Genomic DNA, 13,625 nt, shown 5'->3' on the forward strand with positions numbered 1-13,625 from the left:
CCATGCTGTGCCTGCCTGGCACACGGGCACAGCAGTTTTCAGTCTGTTACGTGCTGTACGAATGAAAGAACCTGACAGTTGCGTTCAGCACATCGCCTCAGCTGTAACGACAGCCCTGTGCTATGCGACACTGAAGCCCGGGGTCGGTTTGTGCTTTTACTGCCTTTCCAAAATGGCTTCCAGATGAAGCATCTCACTGTGCCTTCCGCGCTCCGGACCAGCGTTAACGCCGCCGCCCGTCTCCCCCGCCCCCGGGCAGCTTCAGCGTGCGGGCCCCGGTTACCTAACCCGCGCCAGCCGGCCGGGGGCCATCGCCACACCGCGCGCCGGGAGGGTCTCGGCAATGTGCGGGTACAGGGGGGCAGGTAGCGAGGGACGCCCGCCCCCCACGCTCCTCCGCAGAGCTGGGCCCCGGGTCAGTGCCCTGTGAGAAGGCTTCGGGCGCTGACAGCCCCCGGACCGGACCCGCGCCGCTTGCCCCCGTTCCCACACCCCCGCTCCGGGGGTCGGGCCTGGGCTCCCCCCCTCCCAGTCCTGACCCAGATTCTCCAGGGAAGAGGCGGGGCCGCCGCCTCCTCCAATCACTGTGCCGCACTAGCGTCACGCGGGGCCGCCTCCATTTGGCAGCACAGCAGCGGCGGGCGGCGCAGCAGTGCCGAGCCGGCCGTCACGGGAGGAGGAGGCAGCTGCCCGCCAGTCCAGCACCGACTGCCCTGTGCCACCGTCCACCTTGGCCCGCACCGACACCCGCAGCCCAGGTTTGTGACAAGCCGGGAGCGCAGGGCCACTCTGCGGGGCGCCCCTACGGAGGACAGCGCCGCGGGTGTGCGTTGTCAGGGGGCGGGGTGGGTGGCGCAAGGACCTCCCGGCTGCGCAGGCCGCCAGCCGGTGTTGTCCTCGCTCTATTTAGCGTCTTGGGCGGAGCGGGCGCTGCTGGCGCCGCTGTTGGGCGCGGCGTAGGCCGCCATTTTGTGGTGGAGCGATGGCGTTGGCTTTTATTCCATTCCTCGGCGGGGCGGTGCGCATGCGCTGGCGGGGCGGGGCGAAGGGGCGGCACGGGCTCGGAGCGTTGTGGGTGGGGCTGCAGGCCGAACATCGTGTCCCCATTGGCGCAGGCGGAGGCGAACCCCACCTGGCTCCTTCCTATTGGTCCGAAGTGGGGGCGAGGCCGGGCCGCGGGCCAGCTGCGGACTGCGGCAGGGAGGGCGGCTGCGCGGGGCGGGCGGTGCTGTGCTGTGCTGAGTCACCGGGCGGGCTGTCCTGCAGCGAGCTCCGCGTCACAGCCATGAGCGGCTGCCGCGTCTTCATCGGGAGGCTGAACCCAGCCGCCAGGGAGAAGGATGTGGAGAGGTTCTTCAAGGGATACGGACGCATCCGGGACATCGATCTGAAGAGGGGGTTTGGGTTTGTGGTGAGTGCTCCTCCCCGCAGCGCTTCGCGGTCCCTGACCGTTGGTGGTCACTCTGGCTCGTGTGCCTTCGATGTGCACGCAGTTGTTTATAAGGATAATGCCATTCGTGTGCTCAGCTAGTTACACTATGTCAGAAATGAGTGTTTGTTGATTTCTTAAGAGATGTAGGTTTTTTTCTTTACTTTTTGTGTTTTTGCTGCGGGTGTTTTGCAGGAATTTGATGATCCAAGGGATGCAGATGATGCCGTCTATGAATTGGATGGAAAAGAGCTTTGCAGTGAGAGGTGAGGTACCGTATTTAACGAATTTATAAACTCAAATATCTGAAATAAGAAGTGAGTCCGTTTCAACTTGCTTTGTGTTTGGACAATTTTGTGTTGTGGTGTTTTTTTCTTATGACTGTAACTACGAAAGAATATGCAAGAAGAAGAAAAAAGTAAAAATGTATTTTTTCTCCTTTTTTCTTTTATTTTCAACAGGGTTACAATTGAGCATGCAAGAGCACGCTCTAGGGGTAGAGGCAGAGGGAGGTACTCTGACCGTTTTAGTAGCCGCCGTCCACGTAGTGACAGGAGGTACGTATAGCTTTGAAATGACATAGTTAAGAATACTGTGGTCCCATCTGATCCGAGAACTTGAGGCAGAATGAGGTATTAATAGGTATTATTTGCCTTTTTAGTCAATCATTTGATGTGGCAGTAGGATAGTGAGGATTACAAAACCTCTCAGATGTACTTGTTGTCTTCATGCTCTCTACGTAAAGAACGTAATGCTTGTCCTAGATTACTTGGGGCATTACGTAGTTAAGCTTTAATAGTAATGGTGGTGCGCTGATGCTGGTTATTGGTACAGTCTTTGTTAATATTAATGTGTGGTTCTGGCTTAATTACTAATAAAAGTCTCAATTGTTTATTTCCAAACAGAAGTGCCCCACCTTTAAGAACAGAAAATCGCCTCATAGTGGAAAACTTGTCTTCCAGAGTCAGCTGGCAGGTTTGTTGAAACACGATTACTATTTTGACTTCATTTAATGGGTATGTAATGTAATTATTTTGTAAAATAATTAATTAAAATTAAATATAATTTATTTAAAATGTTTATATAATTAATGTAATTTTAAATAATAATATTTTATTATTTTAAATGAAAACTAGTTAATTTTAATTTATAATAATAAATTTATGTATTTGAGGTTATATATTTATTTTTTTCTTGTTTTTTAAATCCATTTTAACCACATATTAAACCCTTTATTTGCCAGCCTATCTGTGTCGTTGGCCTTATGACGAGGAGTGCCTGTGGGTTATCCTAATCGTTCTGTCTTGGTCACTCTTGGTCGGGCCTGGTTGACTTTCCAGTCAGCTCCTACAATGTCACTTGGCCACCTCTAGATCTGTGTTTGCCGGTCTAGACGTAATCGATGCACTCCTTAAAGTGCCACATTGCAGCGATCCCAGAGCGTTAACGAGATCTGATTCCTAAGTTGAGAGCTGTTCCTCCTGTAACGCTTCCGAATAAAGAGGTCCTGGTCGAAAAGAGTTGAAAGATACGAAATTAGGTGGTCGTTGGAATCCTGATCGCAGTAAAGTGGTCCTTGGTGATATCAAGCGTAGAGAATGTCTGGATCCATCACTAGTCTCCCAGTAGGGAGAGCAGTGCGATTCATGGCTTCCATCGACTGGGTAGTGGTCGTCCAGTGGGTGGCGAAGAGCCAGTCGGGCATATGTCATGACGGTATCTCCGGTCGCTTAATGCAGTTTGCTGCTTGGCTAGCCTAGGGAAATGTTAATAAAGGTAAAGTAAACTATATTTTTAATGACATATGGGGCACAAAGTAATTTGTCTTAAGTAATTGTAATTCTGTACTCATATAAAAATTGTAATGTAAATGGAGACTGAAATAGTAAAAAAATCCGTGGGTAGTATTTCACACTCAGTCCAATATATATAGAAATGTACTTTTTTTGTTTCTCTCTCTTTCTTTCTCTCTGTTTGTTATTTAATCTATTTAATCTTTGTAGATTAATATTTCCCTTAATGTTAAGACACCTGATTAGCATTTTGCGTAAAGCAATATGCTTTTTCATTTATTTCGTGCCCCGATATAGATAATTCAATTTTGATAGAATACAATTATGGCAGTTGCCATGTTTATCTAACATCTCTCTTTCAGTAGTCATAAGTTTCTTTTGTTTGTTTTTAACTATTTTTATATAGATAAGTATTAATTTCACTTCTTTGCATAACATAATTGGTCTTGTGTTAGGATCTCAAAGACTTCATGAGACAAGCTGGGGAAGTAACCTTTGCAGATGCACACAGACCTAAGTTAAATGAAGGGTAAGTTTCTCAAATCATCTCTTCAAAGCTGTAGTGTAATACTTCTGCACATTACGTAGATATTTCAGAAGGGAAGCTGTCTGCTTTTCAGTGCTTCCTCAGCAGCTGTTCATGGTTTAATTTAGCTACCCTTTGAAAATGCCTTCTCTGGTATTCGGGGAGGGGAATTCTTCAGTTCATGCTTGAGTTACGATATGGGATGACTGCAGTGAGCAGTGCGAATTTTTGTAAGTTCTTTATTTGCCCAGAGTATGTTTTGCTCTGTCGTCAAGAATACAACTTGTAATTGTGAGCTCTGTGGTATATTTGTGTTTGTTTTTTTTTTTTTTTTTTCTGTAGGGTGGTTGAATTTGCCTCTTACAGTGATTTAAAGAATGCTATTGAAAAGCTTTCTGGTAAAGAAATTAATGGAAGGAAAATCAAACTAATTGAAGGCAGCAAACGGCACAGGTATGGATTTCTATTCTCTTAAATAATGCTTAAATATCCACTAAGAAAGCTTTGAAGAACAGTCAGTGAATTGTCTGGCTATTGTCGTGGTCCATGGCGTTTCATCTGTAACTCTGATGCTCCTTGTTTCCTCAGTAGGTCCAGAAGCAGGTCGCAGTCTCGTAGCGGAAGCTCATCCAGGTCTCGTAGCCGTTCCCGTTCCCGCAGCCGCAAGTCTTACAGCAGGTCAAGGAGTAGGAGCCATAGCAAGTCCCGGTCAGTTAGTAGATCTCCAATGCCAGAGAAGAGCCAGAAACGTGGTTCTTCCAGTAGATCTAAATCTCCATCATCTGAGGATCGGCACAGGTCGCGGTCGAGGTCCAGATCTATTGACAGTGGCAACTGAACTATAAGTAACTTGGCCTGAGGCCCCTTTTTAAAACCATACTTGCTAAAACTTGTGGTAAGTATGTGACTTTCTGTGGGGAAGGGTTTGGATGGGGAGGGGGGAGGGATGGGGGAAACTTTGTAGATGTGGACTATGGTGGGACGGGTTATTGACTAATTGTATTAAATGTTTTTTGATAACTCTTTTCTTGCTTACATCTTTTTGTGAATGTCTGAAGTGTATAGTTTGTGTACATTGGCAGAGCTCTTTATAACTAAAGCAGACAACGTAAATTTTTTGTACTGCAAAAAAAGTCATCTGAATACTTAATTCGCAGTATATTCAACTGTGTATAGCAACTCAGAACATTAGTATCGTATCTCAAACCTAGTAGCTTTAGGCATCTAAGAGCTCTACATATGCTGTACATAAAGCTTTATTTTGGAGGTATTTTTTGTGCTTTTAAACCGTTGTTTCAGTTATAGGTCAGCAGATTTAAGTGCTGGTCAGTACTGGTAATAAAACTTTATTTTAAAAGCTTTTCATTCAATATGACTTGCACTACACTAAGAAAATGCTCATTTCACTGCCCTGTGGTAATAATCTATAAAGCACCCTAATTCTTGGTACTTAAGAATTAAATAAATGAAGTATAAAGAAACATGTCTCTGCTTCTAGTGTGTTCTTAGTGAAGTGTTCCTGACTGCATCTCATGTTGGACAGTGTTAAAATGTTTCTTAAAGATGGGTCTACAGCAAAGGTGCCATCGAGCATTTTGGACCTGGGGGAGAACTTCCTTTTAAATACATTATGCTATGTCCTTAGATCTCTTTTATGTTCTGGAACGAGAACCTTGATAACGAGAATCAGGCAAGTCATGTAGCTTTTAATCACTGGATAATAAAGATGAAATATGAAACATGGATGTAGTTGGCATACTTCATTAGTGTGTTTGTGCACACGCCTGTGAGAGGCTATTTAGGTGTGGAGAAAGCATTAGTCCTCATTCTGGAGGAAGAAGAGGGATTTTTAAGTTGGTGGGAGTGCTGCAGCCTATGTTTCAGTGTTTGTGCCTTGCAGGAGCAGCAGCCCTGTGCAGTCCCCCTGTTTCTCAAACCCTTGTCCATGTTGAAAGAGAGACCTTTAGAATTATTTTTTTTTTTAAAAAAAGTGTCTTCTTATAAGTGCTTTAAAAAGTTACTCCCGTAACCCACTGAGGCCTTTAAAAAGAACTTTGGAGCCAAGGCTGGGCTTTGCATTAAATCCTGGGAAATGCAAGGTGGTTCTCAGCACCAGGTGTGGCCCTGTGGGAGGTGAGTCATTCAGGGTCTCTGCAGGACCCACTGCCTTTTTTTGGTGCTGTTGCACAGTTCTCATAAATGTGTTTTGAGCCAATGAACAAGAAAGAACTTTTGTGCTTTGGGAATCTGTCTGTGAAGGTGGCCCTGTACCAAACTGCCAGGTGCTTCTGGGAACAGGTGCTGAGGTGGTTGGCTTGGTGTGCAGTTGATTGGCTTGTTGCTAGTCAGCTTTGAGGAGTGGAAGGTGTCATTCTCAGAGACGGGTAGTTCAGATGCTGGACCATTGGAAGAGGGGTGGAAGAAGATGGCTTTACCTTACACGGGTAAGGGCAGGGCTGAAAAAGCCAGGTGTAAGGTCAGCTGTGTCACCTCAAGTTAGTTGGTCCTTCTTGCTTACGTGAGTGATCAGGCATGTCTGTGTTCAAGTGGGCCTTGGCTCCAACAGGAACGCAGGTCGCTGAAGGCACCTGCTGACCGGAAAGTGGTGGGATTTCAGATACTTCCTCAGGCTAAATGCAGGGGACTGCCTGCTCTACAAACAGCTGTTTCCATTTCTGTTTCTGAACCATACCACTTGCCTTGCAAGCAACCTGAATAGGTTTCTGCATTTTATTTGGGGACCTGGCTTTGTGATGACAAACTTCCAGTTTACAACAAACTCCCAGGCTTTGCATTGTGGAGGGTTATGTTGACTTCTGGCCAGAAATTATTCTGTGTTTTTGAAGCATGGGTTCTTCATATGAGCCTGTTTAGTCTTAGTTAAGGGGGATTACTTCAGGTTGCAATGCATACTTGGTACGTTGGAGGGGTTAATGCCAGTCTGCCATCATACTCTCATTTGTAGAGTGACAATAGCTAGATGGTGTCCTGTATTTAGTTCACTGGCTCCTGCAAAGCAAGGCACACTAAAGGCTTGTGTATTTTCCAAGGTACAGCTTGCTGGACCCAAACTTGACATACTTTGGCGGCTTGTATAGCTGTGTTCAATTTTTGTGGTCTCTGCTGTGTGGAGAGCAATGGAACACCACATGATGCTCAGGTTTTGGAAAATGGGAGTGACCAGCAGCCGGTTGGCTGCCTAGCTGCATGCTGGGTATTGGTGGCCCCTGCACTGGGAAATTGTATACCTCACTTTGGGTCTGTCGTAGAGAAATTACATTAATTTTCAGTGATGCCTTTGGGAGCTGCTTCCAACATCAGCCAGCGAGACAATTCCAGGTAGGTGAAATTGAAAAAGGGAACTGATGTGGGCAGTGACTTTCATCTGGGCAAGACTGGGGGTGGTCATTTGAGAGCATGGCCCTAAGCTGTCCCAAAGGGTTGTCATGATGACTTGGAAGTCTCTCTCATGGGCAGGCAGGGACAGGCTTAGTCTGGAGCAAGGTCTTCAGTAAATCACAGTGAGGGTACAATTAGCTCTGTGGTGACTCCTTGTTTGGTGTAAACTGAGCATAGAAGTAAGTCTTGCACAGAGCTGCTGGAGACCTCTAAGCCAGCTGCAGAAGGTGCAGCTCGGAGGGGTGGTGATAGCAGCTGCTGCATAATCTGTCTGTATCATTTTCCTGGTTTGCCACTGTTTCTGCAGGGTCTTGACACTTCCAGAGCACTAACTGTGTCCACAGCTATGCACACCATTTTTGCTGCATCTGAAGAAAAGGGAAAATGTAGTGAGAATAGGCGTTCTGAAACCTGGGTATGGAAAGGTTGTGAAACAGCTGTAATTGGTGTTGCTGGGTGACATGAAAAAAAAGGAAGGAACTTTGGAAATCTTGCCAAAATATTTAAGCCATTTTGTTTCCAGTCATTTATGAATTGGAGCCTGGAATGGAAAGCTAGCCTTTCCGTGGCAGTCCTACAAGCACCTGTATGGCTGTTTCCAGTATCAACTGTTCTGCACTGGAGGCACACCGAAGGATACAAGTAGAGTGGGGTTTTTTCCCCATCCTTCAGCTGAGCTGTAAGATCTGGTAAAATGCTCCTGTAGCAGCTGCTCAGCTGCTTCTCTGTCCCGAGGGACTGGAGGAAGCTGGTCTGGAAGCATCAGAAGTGTGACTGGTGGAGAATCTCTTTCAGCAGTGCTTTCCTCAGATACATACACAGACACTCAGATGGGTTTTGGCATTATGGACCTGCTGAAGTTGGAGAGGGGTCTACCTCACATCTATACCAACAGCATACATGTATTTTAATTAAGCTTAAATCTACTTGCACTTTTCTAGCAAAAGATCCAAATGTTTCCTTCCTTCAGCTCTAGTACTTGGCAGTTCTGTCCTTTTCTTCTTCCCACCTCTCCAAAAGTGATAGCCATCAGTGAATCTCTCAACAGTGTGCAGTGAAGCTATGATTTGTTGCATTACAGGATATCTGATGTCTTGTGTGGTTTTAGGCACACACAAACACCCCTGTTCTTTGCACGTGCGTGGTGCAAGTGATAGCTTTTGCAGGATGTCTTAGTTTAAGCAGAGAACTCTGAAAACCTCTGAGCACTGATAGTATAGAGAGTATATAGCTATGTGAAACATTCTGCTGATGCAGGAAGTCATAATTTCTAATGTGTTCGGTTACCTCTGAATTTTTGACTGTGATTTGTTTTCAATGTGTTGGGTATGTAACCCTGAGTTAAATGGCAACTGTATTCTTACTCTAGAAAGCAAAAATTCATTGATAGTTTATGGTTTGGAGTGGAAAGCATAAAAAAGAGCAAAGCTGTACTTGCCATTTCCTTTTTTAATTCTGTCATGGATCCTAAAGACCAGGACGAGCAGGAGTCCCTCTCCAAGCTGGAACAGCAAGTAGAGTAGTGGGAAGAAATACAGGGACCCGATGATTTCTGGGGCGAAGGCAACCTTGAGGATTGTCGGGCAAAGCTGTACGTTCTGGCAGCCAGTTTCCATGCATACTGTCCGCCTGCATCTGAACGAGGAAAAGTTAAGCAGATTACAGATTTAACCCACTTTCAAGCAACTTAAAAAGAACACTGCCTACCGTGCTGTTGCAGTGCTTTGTGTATTTGCCTGTGCTAAAAGTTGCTTTATCAATGAGATCCCTGGAAGGTTTTGCCTCTTGTTCCCTTTGCGATAGGCAGACACAGATCACGCTATAAATGTGGACTTTGTGCTTAATGGTGTTCGGAGGACTTAAGTCCTGCTATGGGCTCTGCAGCTTCCCACAAGGAAGGAATCTGCATCCAAGATGAAAAGAGGAGTCTAAGGTGCGAAGGTAAAAAATAGCAATGACCAGCGGGCTTCCTGCCTGGATTAGGTAGGATGGGAAAGGAAGAGAGTGGGTTTTATATGCAAGGTTTCCATCTGTAATTCCTGCCTGGGGCTGCAAGTGCATGCACTGACTGGTATATGGTATTTATCAGCTGAGGAATAATTGTCTCACTTGGGGTCTGCTCTCTGTTGGTATTTCCTAGTTCGCTGGTTTTTCATTTGGTGCTATGAATTATGTTCTTCCCCCATCTTCATCACTGAGAGCAGAGGCTGGTAATGTGTGCTCAGCAGGTCAGTAGTGATCTTAAGTTAAACCCACCTGTCTGCTTGTTCAGTGAACCTTCTACCCTTTATGTGGTGATCAGGTACCTGTGTCAAAAAAACCCTACACCAGCTACTCCTCCCCTCTCTGATGAGACAAGCAGAGGTTAAACTAATTTCTCTCCCCACTCAAGGTGTGGGAGTTATTGACTTGGTACCAGCTTGCAGCATGTCTGCTTGTACACCTAGGGCCTGTTTAGGGAGACTGCAATCAGCATTTATTCTACAAGAATACAGCAGCGTTGAAACCCATTTGCATCATTGCTCTGTAGACCAGAGCTGCCATGCTTATCTGTTCCTTCTGGTGACAGAGAGTGAGGGGTGGGGGGAGCAGTGGAACATACCGGTCATTAAGCTTGAAGACTGCAGAGAGAACATATCCCAGGAAGAATCCAATAAAAGGCATCAGGGCAGAAGATCCCAGGAGGAATGGTGAGAAGACAACCATGATACTGCTTCCCACATTGGCCACAGACAGAGCGATTATTGCAGCAGATGACAGTAGAAGCACAACCATCCCTGCCTAAAATAGAAATGATCAAGGCATGGACAAGAGAGAAATCCCCAGCAAAATTTGCCTCAGCCGTTGGAAGCAGCTGTACCCAGTTCCTTGTCCAGCACATATGCCAGTATATAGTAAGAGTGCATAAATACCTTTCAAGCATATAAATGTTACAAGTAATCAACAAAAAACCATCCCGAGGTATTACCTAGAGAGACCTTAAATAACCAAGTACCTTTCTGATCTACCTGCAAAATGACTGAGGCTTTCTCCACCAGCCACTAATTTCTCAGGCATTGCTATGCATCTGTCTGTCCAGGTCCATTTGTGAACCTAGTCCACCCAAAGTCCACTCAAACCGCTCTACTCACAGGCAGAGCCTGTCTATAGGTGGTGGTTGTGTTTTCAAATTGTCTCATTGGTATCTGGTGATTTGGTAGATAAAGGAGCTGGGGAATTTTTGGAGGCAGAATACACAGCTTTCCTGCCCTGTGCTGGGTAAAGGGACCTCTGAAGAGCTCTGGACCTCCTGTGTCTGCTCTAGCCGGGTTTCCATCCTTCTTAGAGGTGATTCCTAATGTCATTTTATCAGGTCTGTTATTAGGTCTTGGTACCCCTTTTTTGCTGTGCTTGGTCCCAGTTTCTCTGAAATGGAGCCCTATTGAAAGAAGCTATGAAAAATAGGTTTACAAAGTAGTTAACAGCTTTTCGGGTATTGCTAGTGGAACTCTTGAGTTGAACAATGGTGTAATTCGTTGCCCAGATTTCCCGTTTTGCTTTTTGAATGCCTGATGTACACAGGAGGTAGGGAGATGACTCCAGACATAAGTGGGCTCTTAGTGATCTAGTGGCTTCTGCTGGGCAGATATCTGATTGATGTATGCAGCAACTTCAGCAACTTTGTAATGTGCCTTTTGCCATGTGCTACAGCTTAGAGAACAGTGGGGTGATCAAGTGGTGTCTTTTTTTTTTTTTTTTTTAAATCTAGGGTGTGCTTTGGATACAGCAGTAGTCGGGGGCAATGCCTGTGTAGCAAAAGAAAATGAAGTAAAAATTGAAGTGAACAAAGGAGAGCAAGGTAGGAAGTTGCCTACAAAATGTTTGTCTGGAAAAGGTGGAGGACTTCTCTTTGGTCAAATATTTTAATGATGGAAGTGGTGAAGTGGACATCTTGAGTTCTATCCTCAAGCATTTCATGGGTCTGCGGCATACCTTAAAGAAGTTAATATTTCTGTGCCTCTATTTTTCATAACTTCCTTGAGGCCCTTGGTTGAAAGGCAACTAGCACAGGATACTTCTTACCTTGATGATAAAGCCAGTGTACTGTGGTTTCTTCTCATTCAGGATGATGCCGATTGCAGAGGGGATTAGCATTATGACCAGGGAGGTGATTATTCCTTTGTAAGGCACCTTGCCCTCCAAATCACCCTCGTATAGTCCTCCCGAGTAAAGGTACAGAAGCGGAGGCATTAGTCCAATTGCCAGAACTGTTGAGCATGTGGTCATTACAATGCTAAAATGAAGAAAGGACTCTTTAATAGAAGAATTACTCTTCTTTTTATGGAATATGCTGTTTTTTCTTCCTAACTTGGACACATGGATACAAGACTTCACTTGGTTCTTTCCTGACCTGTCACTGAGATTTCCCCAACATTGCTATCAGGTTGTAGAAGGATGTGATATGAATAGAGAGAGGGGGAGATGCTTCAAGTTCTGTACAAGCTCACAAAGGACCTTCATTATGGGTACAGCTCACATTTCAGGAATTCAGAAGTGACAGAGAAAGTAATGCTTCCGATTTTCCCCCTGGATCTTGTTTTATCACTAGGGTTTTTTAGGTTCTGCTAGTTCAACTTTTCTCAGTGGTGCAGCTTCTCCAGACACCGTGCTCAGTTTACGTAGAACTATATGCTGCTATATGGATAAATATAGCACTTATATGCTATTTGTACTGCTCTGTGGAGATGAAAAAGTGTTCCTACACCCACCTCATCAAGAGCAGCGTGCCATATGCTTCAGAGAAAGGTACAGAATCCCATCTTATTGTAAAACCGGGACAAATTGGCTCATCGAGCAACCGTAAGTGCTTAAAAAATATTCTAGATTTAGTATTTCAGTCTTTATCCAGCTTCTTGGGAATTGCTAATGTTGGTTAAGTTAGCTTCTGAACCAGTTATATGACTAGATTGGCCTGGGCATTCAGAAATGAGCTTTCCTTACCTGAGGTTCATGTCTCCTCTCAGTGCTAGACTGAAGATGTTGGAGAGGTTTCCCCCTGGGCAGCAGCCACAGATGAGGACAGCCAAGGATTCTGTAGCACCCAGCTGGAAGAGCTTGCCCAACACAAATGCTGTCAAGGGCATGATGCCATACTGAGCCATTACAGCAATTGCCACACCTTTGGGTTTCCTGAGGTGCATTGTGATCTTGGCTATCTCCATCATACACCCCAGAGATACCATGATGACAAAGAGGACCACAATAAGGATCACATTCAGGGCTTTGTCTGTGGCCTGCTGGCTGAATGCAGATGGGGATGGCACACTGGTCAAGGAGGTGCTCTGTATGTGATTTGGGCTCCAAAGCTCTGGGCTCTCAAAGGCTCCCTTGGTCTTATTCATCCTGCTGAAGAGTTTAGAGGTCCCTTCTTCTGTAAGTGTCTGGGAAGGTGAGGAAGGGATTGATTCAGAAGTCTGGATAACATCCAGTTAGTGCAAGCAAAACGAGCTCTACTTCAGCAGCTGTTGAAACAGAAATCCTTGTTTTGAGCAATCAGCTGTGAACCCCGTTCTCTTTTGTAATAGGCTGTGCAGTTTGCATAGTTTTTGCTTTGGGCCCCACCTCTTCCAGTGTCTGCTTTGACAGTGAGAAAGAGGATATAGCTGGTGAGAGAGGGAAGCTCATTCAAAACTGGTAAAGACAGGTGCTTCATACAAAAGAAAATGAACCAGAAGATCTCTTGTCCACAAGAGACTGCCAAGGCCAATGCTTAAAAATGTGATGCATCTAGGCTACTGTATTTTTAACAAGGGTTACAAAATACTTATGCTTCTGGCCACAAATCAGTTTCTCAATAGGAGGGCTAGGAAGAAACTTCCTTCATGGACAAATAGTTTCTCTAGCAAACTCTCAGGAGCTTTCATGTCTCTTTTCCTTCAAGATATTACTCCCTCAGTGTTTAGGGGAGGTTGTGCATGTCAGGAGCCTCAGCTGACATCTGCAGTGCAAAGCTGTGCTTAGAATCACAGAATCATTTTGGTTGGAGAAGACCTTTAAGATCGAGTCCAACCATTGACATAACGCTGCTCGCTGCTGCACGGCAGTGTTGCTTTCAGGACCTGAGTTGCCCTGCACCATGATCCAGTGAGTGGTGCAGGCATCACCTGAGCTCTCCTAGCAAAGGCAAATAGGTAGCTCTTACTCACCTTGGACTGGTACCTGCCTGGTGCTTTCAATATAAGTATATGTGTAAGGAAACGGGATCTGGGTCGCTGGTGGTTGAGCAGGAAGAGGGACCAGAGAGGTGTCTGGCAAAGATTGTTCCTTCAGCTGCCACAGAGGTGACCTCTGTCTGTCACCTCACTGCTCCCTGTACCTGGCTGAACAGGGGAGATGCTTCCCTGCCCCTGCAATGCTGGGGAACAGCACATTACACAGGATCATACAGAATCACAGAGTGGTTGGGGTTGGAAGGGATCTCTGGAGATCACATTGCCCT

The 13,625-nt window shown here is 45.6% G+C and overlaps 2 protein-coding genes across 5 annotated transcripts; one reads left to right on the plus strand and one right to left on the minus strand.

Moving 5' to 3' along the window:
* The first annotated feature begins 595 nt into the window (after positions 1-595).
* SRSF5 (serine and arginine rich splicing factor 5) lies at positions 596-5,233 on the plus strand. 4 transcript variants are annotated; one of them, XM_065064409.1, is made up of 8 exons: positions 596-758; positions 1,267-1,411; positions 1,625-1,695; positions 1,891-1,986; positions 2,335-2,404; positions 3,678-3,751; positions 4,091-4,201; positions 4,337-5,233. In XM_065064409.1, the coding sequence occupies exons 2-8, from the start codon at positions 1,286-1,288 to the stop codon at positions 4,584-4,586; spliced, it is 798 nt and encodes a 265-aa protein (XP_064920481.1). In that variant the 5' UTR covers positions 596-758; positions 1,267-1,285; the 3' UTR covers positions 4,587-5,233. The 4 variants fall into 4 exon arrangements, with proteins under 4 accessions (XP_064920481.1, XP_064920482.1, XP_064920485.1 ...); XM_065064410.1 differs by having other exon boundaries at positions 4,340-5,233; XM_065064412.1 differs by having other exon boundaries at positions 625-758; positions 1,116-1,411.
* Positions 4,057-13,606, minus strand: SLC10A1 (solute carrier family 10 member 1). Its single transcript, XM_065064415.1, has 6 exons — positions 12,128-13,606; positions 11,522-11,563; positions 11,210-11,420; positions 9,750-9,928; positions 8,586-8,782; positions 4,057-7,515 (listed from the first exon to the last, which is right to left on the minus strand). Exons 1-6 carry the CDS (start codon positions 12,526-12,528, stop codon positions 7,424-7,426), a joined length of 1,122 nt encoding a protein of 373 aa, XP_064920487.1. The 5' UTR covers positions 12,529-13,606; the 3' UTR covers positions 4,057-7,423.
* Positions 13,607-13,625: the final 19 nt, after the last annotated feature.

This window comes from Columba livia, chromosome 5 (assembly GCF_036013475.1).
Source record: "Columba livia isolate bColLiv1 breed racing homer chromosome 5, bColLiv1.pat.W.v2, whole genome shotgun sequence".
NCBI lineage: Eukaryota > Metazoa > Chordata > Aves > Columbiformes > Columbidae > Columba > Columba livia.